Below are 19,046 nucleotides of genomic sequence, written 5' to 3'. Positions count from 1 at the left end.
CTGGGCATCGAACTCGGGTCCTTGTGCTTGCACAGCACGCGGCGAAACCACTGAGCTACATCCCCGGCCCCCACAGTGTCAGCTTTTGAGTGATGTGTGTATACGAGTGCTCAGAGAGGATGGTGAGGGTGTTAGCTGACGAATTAGCCTTTTTATTTTATTTTATTTTTTTTGGTACTAGGGATCGAACTCGGGACTTCCGCTTGCAAGGCAGGCAGCGGAACCACTGAGCTAAATCCCCAGCCCGAATTAGCCTTTTTAAATGTGCACACATCTTTTTTACCTTACTTCTGTTCCTCTGTGTTCTTTTCCTGATAGGTGGATTGCCTGGAAAGTACTCTAGAAAAGTCATTGCAAGCACAATTTCCTTCTGACCTCAAGGTCTCCATTCTCCTGGACTTTACCAGGGGCTCAAGAGGTAGATATTGTACATGCCTGGCCCCCTTCCTCGTCCTTGACCCAGCCCAGCAGAGACAAGGCCCTGGACTGCCTGCCAGTGTGGAGGCCTCTGTGGCTGGGGCCCACATCCCCAGTGTGCTTCGTCCATCATTCCCAGTGTCCCCTGTCCATTAGAAGAGTCTGCTTCCCTGGGAGCCAGGCCAGAGCTCCTAAGTGGCTGCCGGGAACTGTCGGACGAGCTCTGAATTAATTGTCATCAGGGGCTTGGCGTACTCTGAGCAGCTCCCCTCCAGCCTGCATGTTCTGTGGAGCTGGGACTGAGTGCGGTCAGTCACCCTCACCCAGAGCAGGATGGCCGATAGTGAGGGTGGTGTGGTGCCCCTAGGAGAAAGTTGGGTGCAGCTACCAGGAGAGGGAGTGGGTGCTGGGTGGCAAAGATAGTAGTGTCTGCTCCCCTGTGCACTCTGACGCTGCCCTGAGATGTGGCCGGTAGGTGCCCAGAGGTCCTCTGGCTGTAGCAGCGCCAGTTGGTGTGTTCATTCGGACACAGCACAGGAACAGAGGGGCCCACGTGGAGGTGGTCCCTTCCTGGCAGGCAGGGCATCTTCCCGGTATCAGTCTTTGGCCACTTTCTCTCATATCCAGGCAGGAAGAACTCACGCACAATGCTGCTGCCACTCCTGCAGAGGTTTCCAGAGCAGGTCCGAGTCTCCCTCTTCCACACTCCAAATCTCCGAGGACTTCTCCGACTCCTTATCCCTGAGCGCTTCAACGAGACCATTGGCCTCCAGCACATCAAAGTATACCTCTTTGACAACAATGTTATCTTGAGTGGGTGAGTTTGTGTCCTCCATCAGTGATTTCACTGTATGATCTCTAGGGAGGAAGTCTGTGCACCAAGATGAAAGGACAACCCATTCTCTAGGGCCTTGCAAGACCTGCCGTGTAGTAGTTGTGGAGGCTCAGCCTCCTCCACGATCCCCTCTCTGCCGTGGGAGCTGGAGTTCGCAGAGGCTGATGGGAGGACAGCCCCATTGTTTGAGCCCTTCCTGGGGTTAGCTCTACGTTAAGCCTGTGTCTTGCTCAATTCGCACAGTGACTCTGAGTGTTTTCCTCACTTTATACGTGGAAAAACAAAGGTTGGAGAGGTTGAATAACTTTTAGGCAGAGTCCAAAAAACAGAAACAGACAAGGCGGAAGTCCAGGTCTTTTGGCTTGAACAAGGGCTCTCAGAGGTCCCCTCCCCCAGAGTGATTCCTGAGTGCCAGCTTAGTGGTCAGCTGCTGGCAGGGGGCTGGGGTTGCAGTCTATATTTTGTGTGACTTAGTGCTGCTAGTCTCGCCTAGTTTCCTGCATGTGGATGTTGCTCAGTAGCCGCTTGTTAACCGGTTCCTTCTGTGTCCTCATCTGAGTTTGTCATTCCTCTCCCAGTTACCCTAAGCCCGATGTCAGGCCACGGCAATGCACACTCTTGCCTGAGTCCTCCCCTGCTTCTTCCTCCCTGTAGTGCAAACCTGAGTGACTCCTACTTCACCAATCGCCAGGACCGCTACGTGTTCTTGCAGGACTGTGCAGAGATCGCTGACTTCTTTACAGAGCTGGTGGACGCGGTGGGGGACGTGTCCCTGCAGCTGCAAGGGGACAACACTGTGCAGATGGTGGATGGGATGGTGCATCCTTACAAAGGTACGGCCTGGCTCTGATGTCCACTTGGGTTGTGGGTTGAAGGCCATGAGAGCACACCTTTGGGGGGCCTTGCCCAGGGGCAGGAGATGGGGTGCCAGGGCCCTCTTCTGCATTTTTTTTTGATACCTGGGATCAAATTCGGGACCTTGCACTTTCGAGGCAGGTGGCGGAACCACTGAGCTAAATCCCCGGCCCTCCTCTTCTGCTTTTGATTCTGAATCCCGATCATTGTGACTCCTGGCTGTCAGTCACGTGTCACATGGGGGAGCTGGCTCGGGAAGGTGGGAGTGTGGGTTTGGGCCCTGTGTGCCGGCTGATGAGCCAGAGGAGCCTGGCCTATTCTTACAGGAAGCAGCCTGCCCAGTGACTGCCCTCCTCATTCTGTTCCCTGAACCTATCACAAAGACCTTGTGGCTTTTAGCTCCATTGAGGTCTGTGGCGTCCTGCCTGGAAAGTGAAATGGGAGAGCTCTTAGCTCTGCTCGCTGGAGACAGGCAAATCCTGGCACAGCATTCCTGGGCATGTGCATTCCTGTGATTCCTGTGGCTGTGGCTTTCTGTGGCCCTTAAAGGGCTGCTGCTGAGTTTGCAGCAGTGTCCACAACTTGGGCAAGGGGTTATAGCTGGACGTTGTAAGAAGGGCTCCCATTTCTGGTGCACTTAGCACGGAAGCATCTGAGTGACCTCCTGGTAGAGGAGCTGCCCTGTGCCAAGGAGCTGTGGCTGCCCAGCACGGCTGTGATCATGTGGCATTGCTGCTAGCTGCTAGCTGCTAGCTGCTAGCTGCTAGCTGCTAGCTGCCATTGGGATGCTCAGGTATCGCCATTGTACCTTTTTTCCAGTACTGGGAATTGAACCCAGGCACACTCTACCACTGAGCTGCATCCTCAGCCTTTTTTTTTTTTTAACTTAAGTACCAGCAATTGAACCCGAGACCTTTGCACTGAGGTATATCCCCAGCTCTCTTATGTTTTTTTGTTTTTAAGTTTTGAGACAGGATCTTGCTACTTGCTAAGTGACCAAGGCGGGACTTGAACTCGTGATCCTCCTGCCTCAGCCTCTCAAGAGTGCTGGGCTTGCAGGTGTGCACCAACATGCCCAGCTGATTTCCAGTCTTTTCTCGTCTGCTAATAGCACCTGGAGCTGTGTCTTTCCCTCCATTGTGTCCACAGAGGCACTTGTCACCAGTATCCCATCCAGCTATGAAAGGCACACACCTAGAGCCCAGAGCCTGCCTGTGGGGACTCTGTGGGTCACCTCCAAGAAAGTAGGATGCCTGGGCCCATCACTCCTTTTTATTATTGTGTTGACACATGTGTTTACTTGTGGTGCTGGGGATCAAACCTGGGACCTTGTACAGGTGTGGCGAGTGCTCCGCCACTGAGCCACACCCCCAGCCCTACATGAACGTTTTCCTGGAAGTGTAGCCTGCATACCGAACACCAGTCACAGAGATGTAGCTCATGTTCCTGTTCATGGTGGATCGCTCTCTGCAAGGCCCCTGCAGTCCTTTCCAGGGGTGGGGTGCAACCACTATCCTGACTTCTGTTACCCTGAATTCATCTTGTTTGCGTTTGGAATCATGTTTAGATGTGTCCTTTCCCTTCTCCCTGTGAACGGGCGCTGTGGGCAGGTTTCTTGGTCAGGGCAGCAGTCCCCTTGGGGGAAGCTTGCTCAGGGCTCAGTTCCTTGAGCTCACTGTGCATGTGCTTCTCAAGAGATCCCTTAAAGCATTGGCACTTGCCTGTCACATGCACAAGCTGGCAGTGTCCTGACTCTCCGTCTTCTCTTTCTCTTGTGTCCCTCTAGGTGACCGGGCTGCTTACTGCAAGGCGGCCAATAAGCGGGTCATGGGTGTGATCCACTCAGCCAGAACACGGCAGCAGATGCTGCATGCCCAGACCTTCCATAGTGACTCCTTGTTGACCCAGGAAGAGGCAGCGGCCGCTGGTGATCGGAGACCAGCGCCTGATACCTGGATTTATCCGCTGATCCAAATGAAGCCCTTCGAGATCCAGATTGATGAGATTGTCACTGAGACCCTGCTGACTGAGGCCGAGCAAGGTGCCAGGGTCTACCTCACCACTGGCTACTTCAACCTGACCCAGGCCTACATGGACCTGGTCTTGGGCACGTGGGTCAAGTACCAGATCCTGCTGGCCTCCCCAGAGGTGAATGGCTTCTTTGGGGCCAAGGGTGTGGCTGGTGCCATCCCAGCAGCCTATGTACACATTGAGCGGCAGTTCTACAGTGAGGTGTGCAGCCTGGGGCAGCAGGAGCGGGTCCAGCTACAGGAGTACTGGCGGAGGGGCTGGACGTTTCATGCCAAAGGTATGCAGTGGTCAGCAAGGTTCCTCCCTTCCCCGCCTGGGCAGCTCTGGTTCATTGGCAGGGCCCAGGCTGGCTGGGCTGACAGCACCAGTGAAGGACCTATCTGTGCCTAGGGGGAGTCCTGGCTGCCCTCCCTCCCATTTGTCCTCAGCAGCCCTCTCAGAATGTCACGGTGGTCATGCATCCTGGAGAGGCAAGAGCTGTCCTATTCAAGTAAATTTTAGTTGTATAAATCACCCCCTTTTTTGTTTTGTTTTGTTTTGTTTTTGGTACCGGGGATCAAACTCAGGACCTTGTGCTTGTGAGGCGGGCGGCAGAACTACTGAGCTTACCCTCCCCCCCCCTTTTTGAAACAGGGTCTCACTTTGCAGTTCAGGCTGGCCTTGAAGTCACTATGTAGGCCAGGCTGGCCTCACTCTCACTGATCCTTCTGCCAGAGCCTCCCAAGTGCTGGGATTATAGGCATGTGCCACCACACCTGGCTAAAATCTCCCTTTTATACACCAAAAACTTACAGAAATCATTTTGGTGGTGGTTTTCAAAAAATGTGGTAGGTCGATGTGGTGGTCCAGACCTATAATCCCAGCATTCTGGGAGGACAAAGAGGGAGGATTATAAGTTTGAGTCTACCCTGTACCGCTTAGCAACCTAGTGAGACCTGGCTCAAAATAGAAAAGGGCCGGGGCTGTAGCTCAGTGTGAAGGCCCTGAGTTCAGCCCCCAGTATCAGAACAAAAACAAAACAAAACAAATGTGGTGCATGTAATGTCTTCTAAAATGCAGGGCAAGGACAGGTCTTAGTCTTATCTCCATCATGAAGCTCCTGCTTGTTGGCATTGCAGAGTTCCTTGGGGATCATTGGTTTAGCATTAAACAGCCCGGTTGTCTTATCTTTCCCTCACCATTGCTGCCTTTTTCTTTGTATGCTGATCTTCACCTTCCCCCTAAAATTGAAAAAATGGAAGCTCTGTATCCATGTACAGTTTTCACTTAATGGAAGCCCCAGACACTTGACGGACAGACCTGTGGCGGAAATGAATCAGAGTCTGAGTTGCATAGTTATTGTCTCAGGCATTCAGTAGAGCCCAGGTGGGGCGCATCCTCAGGAGCACCTTCCTGAGATATGGGTCGGTGTGTTTGAAACCTTGTGCTTAGCCAAGTGTGGCGGTATAGACTTTGTAATCCTAGCTCCTTGGGAGGCTGAGGCAGGAGGATTATAAATGAAGGCCAACCTGAACAATTTAGTGAGATTCTATTTCAGGATAGAAAGGGCCAGGGTGTAGCTCTACGGTAGAGCACTTGTCCAGCATGCCTGAGGTCCCAGGTTTACCCAGCCTCATGCTTGGCAGTCCCCTAGAGTCCCTTGTTGGTGTGTGCTCCCACCTCTGGCAAGATGAGCATGTCCAGGAACTCCCTTACCTGGCGTGGGGCTGGTTCTGTGCCTGACAAGGTGTAGAAAACATCTGGGGCTGCTGGGCTGTGATTTCTGTGTGTAGCTCTTCTTTCTCTCTGGGTAACACTGAGGCTGTCATGGGTACATATCAGTGCCTTTTGGTCGTAAGAGTATTTTCTTCTCTTTTTTTTTTTGGGTACTGGGGATCGAACTCGGGACCTTGCGCTTGTGAGGCAGGTGCCAGAACCACTGAGCTAAATGCCCGGCCCCTATTTTCTTCTCTTTTTTTTGAGATGGGGTCTGACTATGTTGCCTAGGCTGGTCCTGAGCTCCTAGACTCAGAGATTTCCTATCTCAGCCTCCAGAGTATGCTGGGACCGCAGGCATGTGCCACCACACCTGACTAAAACCGGGGTTTTCAACGAGGATGATTTTTAAGAAATTACCAAAGCCCATCATACACCTAAATCTAGCTCTGTGGATTTTGAACTTAACCTGCTATTATTATTTCATTTAGTTAATTAATTAATTTCTTTTTTGAGACAGGGTCTAACTGTGCAGTTTGGGCTGGTCTTGAACTCACTGTGTAGCCCAGGCTGGCCTCAAACTCACAGCAGTTCTCCTGCCTCAGCCTCTTGAGTGGTGGGTTAACAGGCGTGCGCCACCATGCCTGGCTCATTATTTTTTTGAGACAGGGTCTTTGTATATAGCCCCAGCTGGCCTGGAACTTGCTATGTAGCCCAGGCTGTTCTGAAGTCACAATCCTCCTGCCTCAGCCTCCCTAGTGCTACAGGTGTGGAACATTTCACCCAGCTGAATTGGGTTTTGTTTTTTTTTTTGGTACCGGGGATCAAACTTGGGTCCTTGCGCTTGGGCAGCATGTGGTGAAACCACTGAGCTAAATCCCTGGCCCTGAATTGGCATTTTAATTAAATTAATTAATTAGTTTATTTTCTATACTGGGAATTGAACCTAGGTGCCATGGTGCTGAACCTTTTAGAGCTTTCAGTGGTAATAAAAGGCTGGCTTCGGCACATGTGCCATAGGTGTACCATCACTGACAGAGCCCTGTGCATGCCAGTGCTCTACTGTTAAACTATATCCCTAGCCTTTTATTAAATTTTTAAAAAAATTTTGAGATAGTCCTGAGTTGCCCAGATTAGCCGTGAACTCCTGCCTGAACCTTCTAGGGGGTTTGATTTCGGGAATGTAGGCATGTGCTACTACTCCTGTTTCAACCTGGTTTTATTTTATTTTGTATTTTGTTTCACTTTATTTTTGGTTCCAGGGATTGATTGATTGTTTATTTTTGAGATGGGGTCTCACTAAGTTGCTAAGTTACCCAGGCTGGGCTTGAATTTGTGATCCTCCATTCTCAGCTTTGCAGAGTGCTGAGATTATAGGTGTGCACCACCATGCCTGGCTTTTTATTTATTCATTTATTTATTGGATACTAGGGATTGAACCCAGGGCTTGTGGATGAAGCAAGTGCTATACTTCTGAGCTACAAGTTCAGCAAACAAATTATTAAAAAATTTTTTTTTGGCTGGGGATTGAACCTAAGACCTCCTACATACTAGACAAACACTCCACCTCTGAGCTATATCCTCGACCCCTACCCTGGTATTTAAAAAAACCTCAGGTACCCAGGTGTGGTGATACAAACCTGTAATCCCTGCCCTTGGGATGCTGAGGCCAGAAGGTCACAAGTTAAAGGCCAGCCTGGGCTACATAGGGAGGTCCTGTCTCAGAGCAAACCCACCCCAGGAGATTCTGATGCCGTGCGGCAGGAGGTGCTGGCCTCTCTAGCAGGTGGTGCTTGTACCATTCGGCTCATCTCACAGGGCCTGGGCCAGACGGGCTGGCGGTCAGGTGTCTTTGAAGGGAGCAGGGGTATGTGAAGAAATTATTTTCAGGTTGGTCTCATTACTTCTGGGAGTCACAACAGTGCTCAGCATGGGTGTGGGGAAGAGCTTGGAGCTTTCTGGAGGAGTTTTGGAGCCATGCAGAGGCACGGCTGGGCCATGCTCTTCCTCCGTGTGCTGTGGCCTCAGACCCAAGCTCACCCTGCAGGTCAGCAAGCTCCTGGCCTCACAGTTCAGACTCTGCTGCCAGTCGTTTCCGTGAGACTGGCTGACAGATGTGCAGTGACTCCCCAGTTGCTATTGAGGCAGAAACACCGAACTGGCTTTTCCTGTGTGCCTCGCCTTTTCCCGGATCGGGCTCCTGCCGCTTGTTCCCTCCCTCCTGCCTGCCCTGGAGTGGGTGGGGCCCTGCCACCTGGGAGTGCTGAGTTGATGGGGTGGTGAAGAGAAATCTCACAACTGGATCCCGGGCATGCGGGAGGGTGTGTGTGCGTGTGTGTGTGTGTGTGCGTGCGTGCGTGCGTGCGTGCGTGTGTGTGTGTGTGTGGCGGGAGGAGGCAGGAATGGCAGGCATTCTTGTTTTTTTTGGTACCAGGGATGAAACTCGGGTCCTTGCGCTTGTGGGGCAGGCATTGGAACCACTGCGCTAAATCCCCGGCCCTGGCAGGCATTCTTGGAAGCAGAGCGCTGTTGTCCTAGAGCCAAGAGCCAGAAGTCAGAGCACACTCTGGGCTGAGGTGAGAGGCCAGGGGCCTCCCCTGCTTAGTGCCATGATATATAGTGGACTCCTCAGTCACCAGCCTTTTCTGGCTTACCTGTTGATGGTCGCGTCCTCCAGAGCAGCCCATACTGGGGGAAGAAGGCGCAGGTATCCCACAGGGTAGTTGCGGGTTTGGTTGGTGGCACAGTGGACTACAGTGTTTCCTGCAAGGCCCATGCTGGGTACAAGCTATGGGCCTGTTTGGGTGTGTCTGGGGCCCAGAAACTCCTGCGAATCATTGTGCAGCTCATACCTGGATTTGCTTCCCTGAACTCCTGTGGGACAGGCCCAGGCTGGTCTTAGCTCCTCTGGCTCCCAGAAGCCCTTGGGCAGAGGAGAGTGGGCTAGGACACTGGATTCCAGATCCCTGTACGCTGGCTGATCCAGTTTGTCAGCATACCAGTCACTGGGAGCCAAGCCACAGGAGGATGGGGGACTGTGTGTTGGTTTTGCTGGTGGTTTTGCAAGAAAGATTGGTTGGTCCCTGCCTGGGGGTGGGGGGGCAGTGTTGGGGGGAGACAGCCTTCTCGTGGGCAATGACCATACTGTGGGTTTGAGTGCAGCGGAAGGCAGGAGAGGCTGAATCCTGGGGCTGACTCTTCAGTGTGCTTTGTTAGCAGGCACTGCTGGGAATAGCTGGTGTTTGCACAGATGCCTTGTTGGAAAGATCCTGTGTGACAACCATTTGCTGAAGCAGTGTTTATTCTGTTCAGCAGCTGGAGTAGAGATTTACCTCGTTTACATACTTTGCTGATTTCTTATCAGACATCAGCTTTGAATTATACCGTTTCCAAGAACCACAGGTGCTTTTTACTATTTAAAGTCATGCCCTGGGGACTTTTCTGCTGTAGGTTTTTATTTAGTTTTTATTTTAATGTATGCAAAATATGCCTCTTACATCCAGAGACCCTGCATAAGCATCATTTGGTGTGGAGGTTGCCAGATGTGCAGTCTAGGGCCTGGCGGAGGCTGAGGGAACTGGTTTTATTTCCTTCCTGTGAGACAGGATGGCACTGGGTTGTCAGGAGGCACGGAAATAGTACACACGTGGGTTCTGTAGGAAGACTGGCTGCTCTCAGCCAGGAGGGTTGTGTCGGGGCCTTTTGGAATGGGCATTGAGCAGAGTGAGTGGTCAGTGGCTGGGCATTGGGAAGCCCAGATTCCTCAGCGCAGTCTCTGGCCACGGGGTATGTCCTGATGAATGGGCTGTAGGTAGAAGGTGATGTGAGTTGAAAGTACTGTAAGTCAGAAATGCACTTGTTCCACTACTCTACTCACTGTCCTAGCCTAGCCACACAGAGTACCATAGAGCAGGGGTGGTGGCTAGCCCACTGCCCAGCTTCATGAGGGAGTATTGTTCTGCCTGTTGCTACCCCAGGAGCTCCACATTCAGAAATCACAGGCCACCGTAGTGGTGCACACCTGTAACCCTAGCACCCAGGAGGCTGAAGCAGGATCGATGCAAATTCAAGGACAGCCTGGGCTACACTACATAGTAAGTTCAAAGCCAGCCTAAGCTACATAGTGAGACTCTGTCTCAAAACAAAAATCACAACATAAGGAATTGGGCATGTAGCTCAGTAGTAGAGTGTTTGCCTTGCTCGTGTGGGGCCTTGGGTTTGACCCTCAGCACTGCAAAAAAACCTCAAAAAAAGAAAAACCAAACCAGAGCATGGTTGTTGGCATGGTAGAGTATACCTATAATTCCAGGTACTTGGGAGGCAGAGGCCGGAGGATCACAAGTTCAAGGCCAATAAGAGGGACAGCTGGAGGCCTTTACCACACCTCCTTGGCTCTGGAGGGAGTGAGTCCTCAAGCACAGCTGGTGGGTGAGGACTGTGCTGGTGTCCGCGGCAGCAGCAGGCTGCTGGCCGCTCTCTGACTCATGGCTTGCCAGTTTCCTGTTGCCTGGCCTTGCTCCTTGCCCTGTAGGTGTGGTGGGTTGAGGTTCCGGGAGCTGGGGTAGAATTTGGACTCTACCGGAGGCACGGCTAGTGCAGCGCGCTGGTGTGAGTGAGCACCGAGGGCTCCCCTCCGAGCCTGGTCCTGCTGGGGGTGAGCAGTGGGTGATGCGCATGTCAGCCTTGTGCACCCCGAACCGTGAACTCGGCTTGAGGGCCGAGCAGCAGCTTCAGCAGAGCCTGAGCATGTGGTATGTGCAGCGGGGCTCATGACTCTCAGCTCTGCCTCATGGAGGCTGAGGTCTGGGTAGTGCTCACCCCCCATTGCCACTTCTCGCTGGGAGCAAGACACAGGCCAGCTGCATGCAGCCCTGTCCTGTGGCCAGCTGCACGTAGCCCTGTCCTGCGGCCAGCAGCTCTCTCAGGTAGGGACTGCCTGCTCTGTGCCCTGAATGGTGCAGGGTCCATGCTGGGGATGCAGATTCTGCCCCGGGGCAGGCTTTTTACGGGGAGAATCGAAAACCAGTTTAGCATGTTTCTCGATTTCTGCTGGATGAAATGGTCCGGATTAACAATACTGTGTGTGTGGCTAGGGTGGAGCAGGGGCGTGGGACTGAAGGGATTCTTGCTCCTGCCAATAGGAGACTCTGTTAATGATTGTGAGAATGTCACTATTTTCACTGTCTTCCCGACAGGCTGGCTGGCGTGCCCAAAGGTGAACTGATGGTGAGAGCCAGGCAGCCCTGCCCTGCTGGCCCGGGCCTCTTGTGGGCGGGCTCTCCTTGGAACCCTGCAGGTGTCCCCCGGGTTGGGGCTGTGCCAGTGTGAACCATCACCTTGGGCTGCAGCACACGCCAGCTGCCAGGCTTCTCGGAGTCTCTCACAGCTGCTCTAAAGTCAGAACTGCCAGGTGCTCATCGGGGAGGCTAGGACTGATGTATTCTGTCCTCGATCTCACACGGGTCTGCAAATGCTTTGAAATTTACTGCAGAATACTCGGTGCGGGGAGGGGGACGGTGTACGGACCTGCGGGAGCCATGCATTGGTTTGCGTTTTTCTGGGAGAAATCCTCAGAGAAGGCCCACACGTGAAATGCCTATGAGCTCTTGATTTAGAACACAGTGACTTTTTTTACCCTTACTGTGATGGCACACACCTATAATCCTGGCCCTATAGAGGCTGAGGCAGGAAGATGGAGAGTTCAAGGCCAGCCTGGGCTATATAGAAAGACCCTGTCTCAAATACACACACACACACACACACACACACAAAAGAAAGGTGCTTGGGGAGCCTTTTCCAGGAAGCCAAAGGGCTTTCAGATTAAGTTTATGCTTCCGAAGGACCAGGTGACTGAAGATGGTCCTTTCTGAAGAGGAAGCCTAGAGCCGGGCAGTATGCACACATACACACACTAGCACATGCCACGGTATGTGCCAGGCTCTTGGTGAGCAGCTCCCTTGGGCCTGCTGCTCCTGCTCAGCCTGTACCCAGGGCTGTAGCTGGTCCGAAGGCCCCTCCTGAAGCCCTTTCTCCGGGCAGGACCACCTTCCCCCTCCAGGCTGTCATTCCTGCCGAGGTTCCTGCTGCTCCTTCCTGGAATGATGGAGACCTTGTCCCGCACAAAGGTCAGGCCTGGCTGTGAGGAGCTAGGCGTGATAGCTGGTTTACAGCTCTGAGAGGGCGCCTGTGTGTACACAGCCTGGCAGCACCTGGACAGGCGCCTCTGCTCTAGGTGGAGCCAGGGAGTGAGACCCAACTGCGAAGGTTTCCTGGCTGGGGCTCAGTGACAGAGCACCTGCCCAGCATGTGTGGAGCTGGGTTCAGCTCCTAGACCACACAACCTAAAGGGCTCCCTGATTCCTCACCCTCCAATTGCAAACTTCCCAGCTGTCCTCAGGGGACAGATGGAGGGCTGAAACCCGAGTTGGAGATCTCGAAGGAACTCTCGTTTCCAGCATCCCTGGCCTCGCAGGGCCCCCGGGGGTGTGGGACCCATGATGTGCCCATCGCCCTCTGGCACTGGCAGCACTCCTCCTCCACAGCACCTCAGCACATTGTCTCTGCAGGTTCACCACAGGGTGCTGCCCTTGTTTCTGTCCTCCCCTCCCCTCTCCCCTCCTCTCTCCTCTTTCTTTTTTGGGGGTGGGATTATTTGTTTTTGAAACAGGGTCTCACTGTATTGTCCCAGCCAGCCTTGAATTCATGATCCTTTTGTCCCAGTCCCTGGAGTTCTGGGCTTACAGACATGCACACCATGCCCTGCCCTACTTCATTTTCTTTTTGACAGAGACAGATAACACTGTAAATAAGACTGGGGGGGAACTGATGGAATGATCTCTGGCCTCACCCAGCAGGACAATAGGTTAAAAATTCGAGCTGTCTCAGAAGGGGCACCTACCTGAAGCCAGGCCAGGCAGGCCCTGGAGGAAAGAAGTTGAGCTGGTGCCAGGGAAGAGAGGAGGGAAAAGGAATGTCATGCCTTTTCAGTGTGTGTGTGTGTGTGGGTGGGGGGGATAGTGCCCCAAGGGACTAGGGGCTGGGTCTTGGGGAGGATGCCAAGAGATACCTTACTCCTTCATATAGGAAGCATGCACACGCTGGTGTGGACAGGCCACACACACATGTCCAGTCAGCTGTACATGTGATAAGCCGTCCCCAGTGGGCTGGAAGGGCCACCTGCCTTGGATGGTGACTTCCAGGTTGCCTTGTGAGGGCCAACTGGTGTTTCAGCAGATTTTGCAGATAAGAAGCAGGTTTAGGGCTGGGTACATCCAACTCCTTGTGCGGAGCTGGTAGTGTACAGTCTGTGGTCTCGGAGCCTTGGGAAGGGCCTAGAGTTACAGTGACAGGATGCAGGTCAGCCTGACCTCGTCATCCGTGTGGGTGGCGGGCCTCCCTCTGTGTCCCACTCCTGTGTCCCCACTGAGCGGGCTCAGGTAAGCCGACTGCCAGTCGCACTCGGCAGACCCAGTCTTACTGAGGCTGATGTCAGGTGAAAAGCTGGGACTGGCAGTGGTTGGTGGGAGGAAGCTCTTGTCTTTGTCTGAGGCAGGTGAACTTCCGCCCAGAGCCTCACCTCTCCTGACTTTGCCAGCTGCGCACTCTGGAAGAGTTGAGTGGGGTAGGGCTGAGCTGTGCACACGATGGTCCTTGGGGAGGAAGAGCTGCCAGCCTTAGATCCAGGGTGGGTGAGCTCCCAGGGCCAGGCAGAGGGGGACAGCCTGCTGCTCCCGGGACCTCTTTTTTCTACTAGTACTTGGGTGTGGTGCATAATGCTGGCATGCCTTATGTGGAGTTGGTGCCTGTACAAAATACATCTTAATTCCTCTTTTCATCCCTTTCCCTCCCTTCCCCCTCCAGCCATCTTTTGACACGCTTCCCTTTTCTTGGTGCCTGTTGGCAGCACATGTGTTTGCGGCCCTTGTGTGGAGTTGGTCCGTGTGCATAACACATCTCAATTCCTGCTCGCCTCCCCTTTCCCTCCCCTCCTCGCTCCTGGAGCCTTGAATTGCCTGCATAGCCAGAGGCCCCGGTGACGGTGACGGATCTGGGCACAAGACAGTCATGTGGCTTTGATGTGGCCCTGTGTAGGGAGGGGATGAGGGCCATCACAGGATCAGGCGCAGGGCCTGTCACCTCCTAGCCAAGGTGTTCCTGGAAATGTGCCTGCTCCGAGTGAGAATTAGAAAACGGTCTCTCTTAGGCGCTTGGCGTGCGTTGCGCACTGCCGACTTGCCCATGGTGATCACGTGTGTCTGAGGGCTCTCTGAGGGTCATGCTGGCGGGGAGGTCGTGGGAGGCGCAGGCACCCACGAGTCCCAGTCTCGCTGGCGCAGGGCTGCGTTTCCCGGGCTGAGCTTTCTCAGGGCCAGTGAGGGCGCAGCACAGAGGGAAGTTCAGGGGCCAGGCCTAAGTTCGTGCTCCTGGCGGAGGAGGAAGTCCTTGGGAGGTCAGCAGAACTTCTGCTGCGGGCTGAGCTGTGACTTTGGGGGAGAGCAGAGGACCTGCCTGGTGACTTCCAGTGACACTAGGATTCCAAGGGAGCCCATGCCCTGCATCACGGAAGTGTCCCACAGCACATCAGATACAGCAGCCTCCATGCCACACGGTGCTCCTGCAGAGCCCTGTTTTTTTCCTGACTGTGACAGCCCCTAGCATTTCCTCATGTTTCTCTGAATGGGACATAAACTCACAGGGACCCGGGGCCTCTCCTCTTCGGGCCTCAGGTAGACTTGGCCTGGTCCAGTCTGAAAGTCCCGGAGCCCCCCAGCCAGTGAGAGCAGAGGTGTTGCTTCTGCAGCCCTTTGGTACCAGTGTGTTGGTGTACTGCCAGCCTGAAGTGGGTGGCTGGGTCAGGGAGAGGCGTGCCTCTGAGGCCGGAAGGGCAGGCAGAGTTGTTCCACTGAACATCTGCATTGCCCCACGGAGCAGCTGAGTCCACTGGCTTAGGCAGAGGATTGCTGTCCTCACTGCCCACTTCCTTTGGTGCTCCCAGGAGAGACAGCAGCCTCCATCCAGTGTGGGCCTCGAGCTCAGTGGGCCGGTCAGAGGGGAGAGTAGAGGCCCTGCCCTCTGGGCAGCAGACCCTGAGGACAGCATCACCAAAGTCCTTGCTCAGGACGCGAGGTCACAGCACAGTGGCAGAGAGCGGAGGTGTCCTGAGTGCCAGGCTGGCTGGGCATGGGGGGAGGGGTGCAGAGTGACTGGCTTAGCTTGTCCACCCGGGGTGCACGGCCACCTCACGCCCAGTGAGCCTGGTTGGCTGCTTTTCTCTTAGGTTGAAGCAGCACGTGGCATGGACTTTGGCAGATGCTATGCTCATTTCCTGTCTGCACATTTCCTTTTCCCTGCAGGCCTCTGGCTGTACCTGGCAGGGAGCAGCCTGCCCTGTCTCACGCTGATTGGCTCTCCTAATTTTGGGTACAGGTCAGTTCACCGGGACCTGGAGGCCCAGATTGCCATCGTGACGGAGAGCCGAGCCCTGCAGCAGCAGCTCCACCAGGTGGGTTGGGGTGGTGGGATTTCTAGGGTGTGTGCGGTGCAGCTGGCACTCAGTTTTGCTCTTGTCACTGGGCTGCCCTGAGAACTGTCTCCTGCCACTGCCTGCTGAGGCAGCAGGTGAGACTCAGAGCAGAGTGAGAGACCCCGAGTCCCGTAAGTCTGCATGACGGGGTGGCAGGGTCTCAGAGAAATCTGCCTCAGGCCGCCCACGGAAGTCCAGGCCCTGGGCTATTGCAGCTGCGCAGACCAGCTTGTACCCCGCGTCCTAGACACTTTCCAGATTGTCCTTTCCCTTGCTGAGGCTGTTTTCTCCTTGGAATGTGAATACAGCAGTGGAGCAACCTCTTCTAAGAAGTTGGGCCAACCATAAGGGCCAGCCTGTAGTGGTAGCAGGATTTTATATTCTGGTTAAAGCAGAAAACAGAAGTTACTAAGAAGGCATGTAGTGCTGTTACAGGAACGTCAGTATGTGGTTACCTGTGGCAGTTTCGATGGGCTTCTGAAGTGAAGCCCAGTCTCTGTGCCTGTGAGACCTGCACAGTGCATTGGGCTCTGACCTTGTGACATTTCTAGTAACCCTTCCCTCGAAAGTCCCATTCCCCTGTGCAGTCAGGGGTGGAGAAGCCCCTCTGCAGGTCCTCCTTGGAACCACTGGCGCCGACTGCTCCAAGTTTAGCCTTCAGTGCTTGGGAATCAGTGGCCTGCAAAACCTTGTGGATGGATGAGGAAACAGTGGCCGCTTTGTCTCCTGGACCTGCCTCCTGCAGGCTGAGACTCTTGTCCCTGACGGGGTGGGGCCAGGGTCCCAGGAAGGGCTCCATGCCTGGGCAAGAGGAGGTGACATCGGCAGTGCTGGGTGGCCAGCAGCATGATGGGATTAGTTCTGAAGGTTCCCTCCTGCAGGAAGGAGGGAACAGCAAATGGCAGAGGAAGCCCCCTCAAGCCGAGTCATAGGGTGACAGCTGGTCTTGGAGCCGGGCTTGTGGGAAAGACACGAACCCTTAGCTTTTGACAGTGGGGTCTGCTGGCCTTGTGTCTCTAGTGCAGAGAGCTGTGTGCACAGATGCCTCGGTGGGGAGGAAGTAGTTGGTGATTCTGGCCTAGATTGGGACTGAGTTCTGCAGGAACCGGGTTGATTTGGGGAGCAAGTGCCCCAGGGCTGTGCACAGGGTCCTGATGCTGACCGCTCCTACTTCCTGAGTCAGGGAACCAAACCCACATCCTGGATCTCGGGAAAGGCTGGGCTGGTTGCGGTCAGGACCCACTTTCTCAAGTGACAGATTTAGGATATTTTCTTCCCAAACTTGTATCCCAGGGGCTTTGGATTGTGGGAGGGTGGTAGCTCATGCTGCTGTGACTTCTCATTTAGAGGCAGATTGATTTCTGTTCCCGTGAGGTGCAGAAACATTGCTAGGTGGTTGGCCTGTTCTCTTCTGTTCAGCAGCTGCTCTCCTCACCCATGGTTCCTGGTCTCTGGGTGCTGGGCTGTCCAGCGCCGCACCTGAACATCCGTACAGCCCCAGGGGCCTGCAGGTTCCTGTTTTCAGAAGCAGCTGCTGGAGCTGTCCAAGAAACCGGGGAGGGCCCTGTCCATGTCACTTGGAGCACTGGGAATAGGGAGTGATTTTTGTCAGAATCCAAGTCCCTCCCTTCATTTAGTGCATACAATAAAAACTGAAAGCTTCCTGGTTTTGTTCAGAGAACACAGTCTCCACTTGTGACCCAAGAAATACTCCCTCAAATAGCATTGTGACCTTCACCAGCTGACTTCCTCCTCTATCCCTGCAGTGGAGTCTGAGGACACTGAAGCATTTCTGGTAATTTAATTGAACTCTTGGCTGGGTCTCTATTTGAGAACATAGAGCTGGAGCTGGCTCAGTGGAGACTTCTGTGAACCAGCCCCAGAGAACAGACTGGCTCCTCCGTCAGGCTCATCCCACCGGGGACTGTGACCTGAGCAGCAGTACTTAGGAGGCCAGAGGAGCAGGCTCCCATGTTCTCAACCTGTGGAGCTGTGGGTCGGCACAGTTGGGAAGTGTCACATGGACGCTGGCCTCAGGTGCTGCTTTCATGAGGAAGACGACAAGCATGGGAAAGGTCCAGGGAGGCCAAGAGGGGCACACTGCGTTTCCCTGTGCTCGGTGGGCACAGCCCCCAGCGCATTCTGTAGTGTTGGGGTGGGGCAAAGGAGTGGCCAGGGACGCAGGTTCTCTTCCCGGGCCTAGGACAGCGCAGGCCCTCAGCCTCGCTCTTGTGGTTCCGACGACAGTCGCCATCACGTGATCCCCACGCTCGGGGTGGGGGTTGGGGGGTGGGAAGGAGGTATTGTAGGTGTGGCCCCGATTTTACAGAGAAGGGCATGGAAGATGCAGACCACACTGAGTGCTGGAGACGGTCAGTCCCCTCACTGCTGCCTTCTGCCCGAGAAGGTGTGCTCTGTCTGTTGGGGGAGACCGCGCTGGTAGGTAGACTGTTCATGGAAGCAGTAGTCCGCAGTTTCTCCTTCTGTAGACCTTCAGTACAGTCGAAAGGTAAGCATATACCATATTTCTCCCAAAAGAAGACTGGGTCTTACATATTAATTTTTGCTTCAAAAGACAATAAGGGCTTATTTTCAGGGGTTGTCTTATTCTACATTGACTCATGTACAAAAATCTACATTTAGGGCCGCGGATTTAGCTCAGTGGTGCCGCCTCCTGCCTTGCGAGCACAAGGTCCTAAGTTCGATCCCCGGTACCCCCCCGTCCCCCCCAAAAATCTGTATTTTTCAAATACAGTCATGTTTTTGATAATTCAGTATGTCTGTCATGTGTTGCAGTGGACATACTAAATATGTCCGTCTGGTTGATGATCTTAACCGGGGCTTATTTTAGGTTAGGGCTTATATTACCAACGTCCTGAAAAACCATGCTAGGGCTTATTTTCTGGTCAGGTCTTACTTTGGGGGAAATAATGGTATGAATATTTTTAAACTTGTTTTTAAATATTAAAGTAATAAACATTGTAAGAATTGAGAAAAATTAGTTGAAACTAAGCCTTCATCAGACTTCATTTTGATTATCCCCTTGCTGTCTTCTGTACTGTGTAACTGTAGAAAGGATGACTTTTTAAAAACTGAAATTAGCCCGGGAGGCTGAGGCAGGAGGATTGCCATGAGTTTGAGGTCAGCCTGAAATGCACAGTGAGACCCTGTCCAAAAAACCCAAAAAAACTGAAGTTAGGATTACTATTGGGTCTCCACGTGCACAGATTCTGAATCTAAGGATTTCCCCATCTGTGGATTGAAAATATTTGTGAAAAAATTGCTCCTATACAGACCCTTTTCTTGTTATTCTTTAAACAATACAGGTATAGCAATTATTTACATAGCTTCTCCACAGTATTAGATGCTGTAGGTAAACTAGAGCTGAGTTAGAAATCTAGAGAGGATGTGTGTAGATTATGTACAAGTACTGCACCACTAGGTGTCAGGGACTTGATAACCCCAGGTTGGGTATTTCGGGGGTCCTGGACCCAGTCCCCGAAGAGGCGGAGGGGCCCAGTATGTGCTGTGTGTACTTCCTGTCCAGCTTCTCTGTCGCTTCTGTGCACTTTCCCGCTTACTGAAAGGGTGCTGCGTGACATGGTCTTGTGGTGAATGTTGCTTTGTTGTGTGGCTTTATTGCTGAGTTGCTACTGGACACTTAGGTGGTTTCCAGCTTTTCCATATTCT

The 19,046-nt window shown here is 53.4% G+C and overlaps 1 protein-coding gene across 9 annotated transcripts in view; it reads left to right on the top strand.

Moving 5' to 3' along the window:
- Pgs1 (phosphatidylglycerophosphate synthase 1) overlaps positions 1–19,046 on the top strand; it is a 40,446-nt gene that overhangs the window by 15,972 nt on the left and 5,428 nt on the right. For 5 of the 9 annotated variants that reach the window (XM_004860828.3, XM_021241339.2, XM_021241336.2 and 2 more), the window contains 5 exons: positions 319–418; positions 1,045–1,234; positions 1,907–2,085; positions 3,894–4,415; positions 15,187–15,335. In XM_004860828.3, coding sequence (XP_004860885.2) covers positions 319–418; positions 1,045–1,234; positions 1,907–2,085; positions 3,894–4,415; positions 15,187–15,335 — 1,140 coding nt within the window. The remainder of the gene's footprint in view (positions 1–318; positions 419–1,044; positions 1,235–1,906; positions 2,086–3,893; positions 4,416–15,186; positions 15,336–19,046) is intronic. The other 4 variants (XR_002388247.2, XM_021241338.2, XR_002388246.2 and 1 more) reach the window with 2 other exon arrangements.

This window comes from Heterocephalus glaber, unplaced genomic scaffold (genome assembly GCF_053883595.1).
Source record: "Heterocephalus glaber isolate CG9 unplaced genomic scaffold, H.glaber_assembly_v1.0 deba00000937, whole genome shotgun sequence".
In the NCBI taxonomy this organism is placed as follows: domain Eukaryota; kingdom Metazoa; phylum Chordata; class Mammalia; order Rodentia; family Bathyergidae; genus Heterocephalus; species Heterocephalus glaber.
The sequence above is the reverse complement of the archived record's forward strand: the minus strand, read 5'-3'. Positions and strand labels throughout refer to the sequence as shown.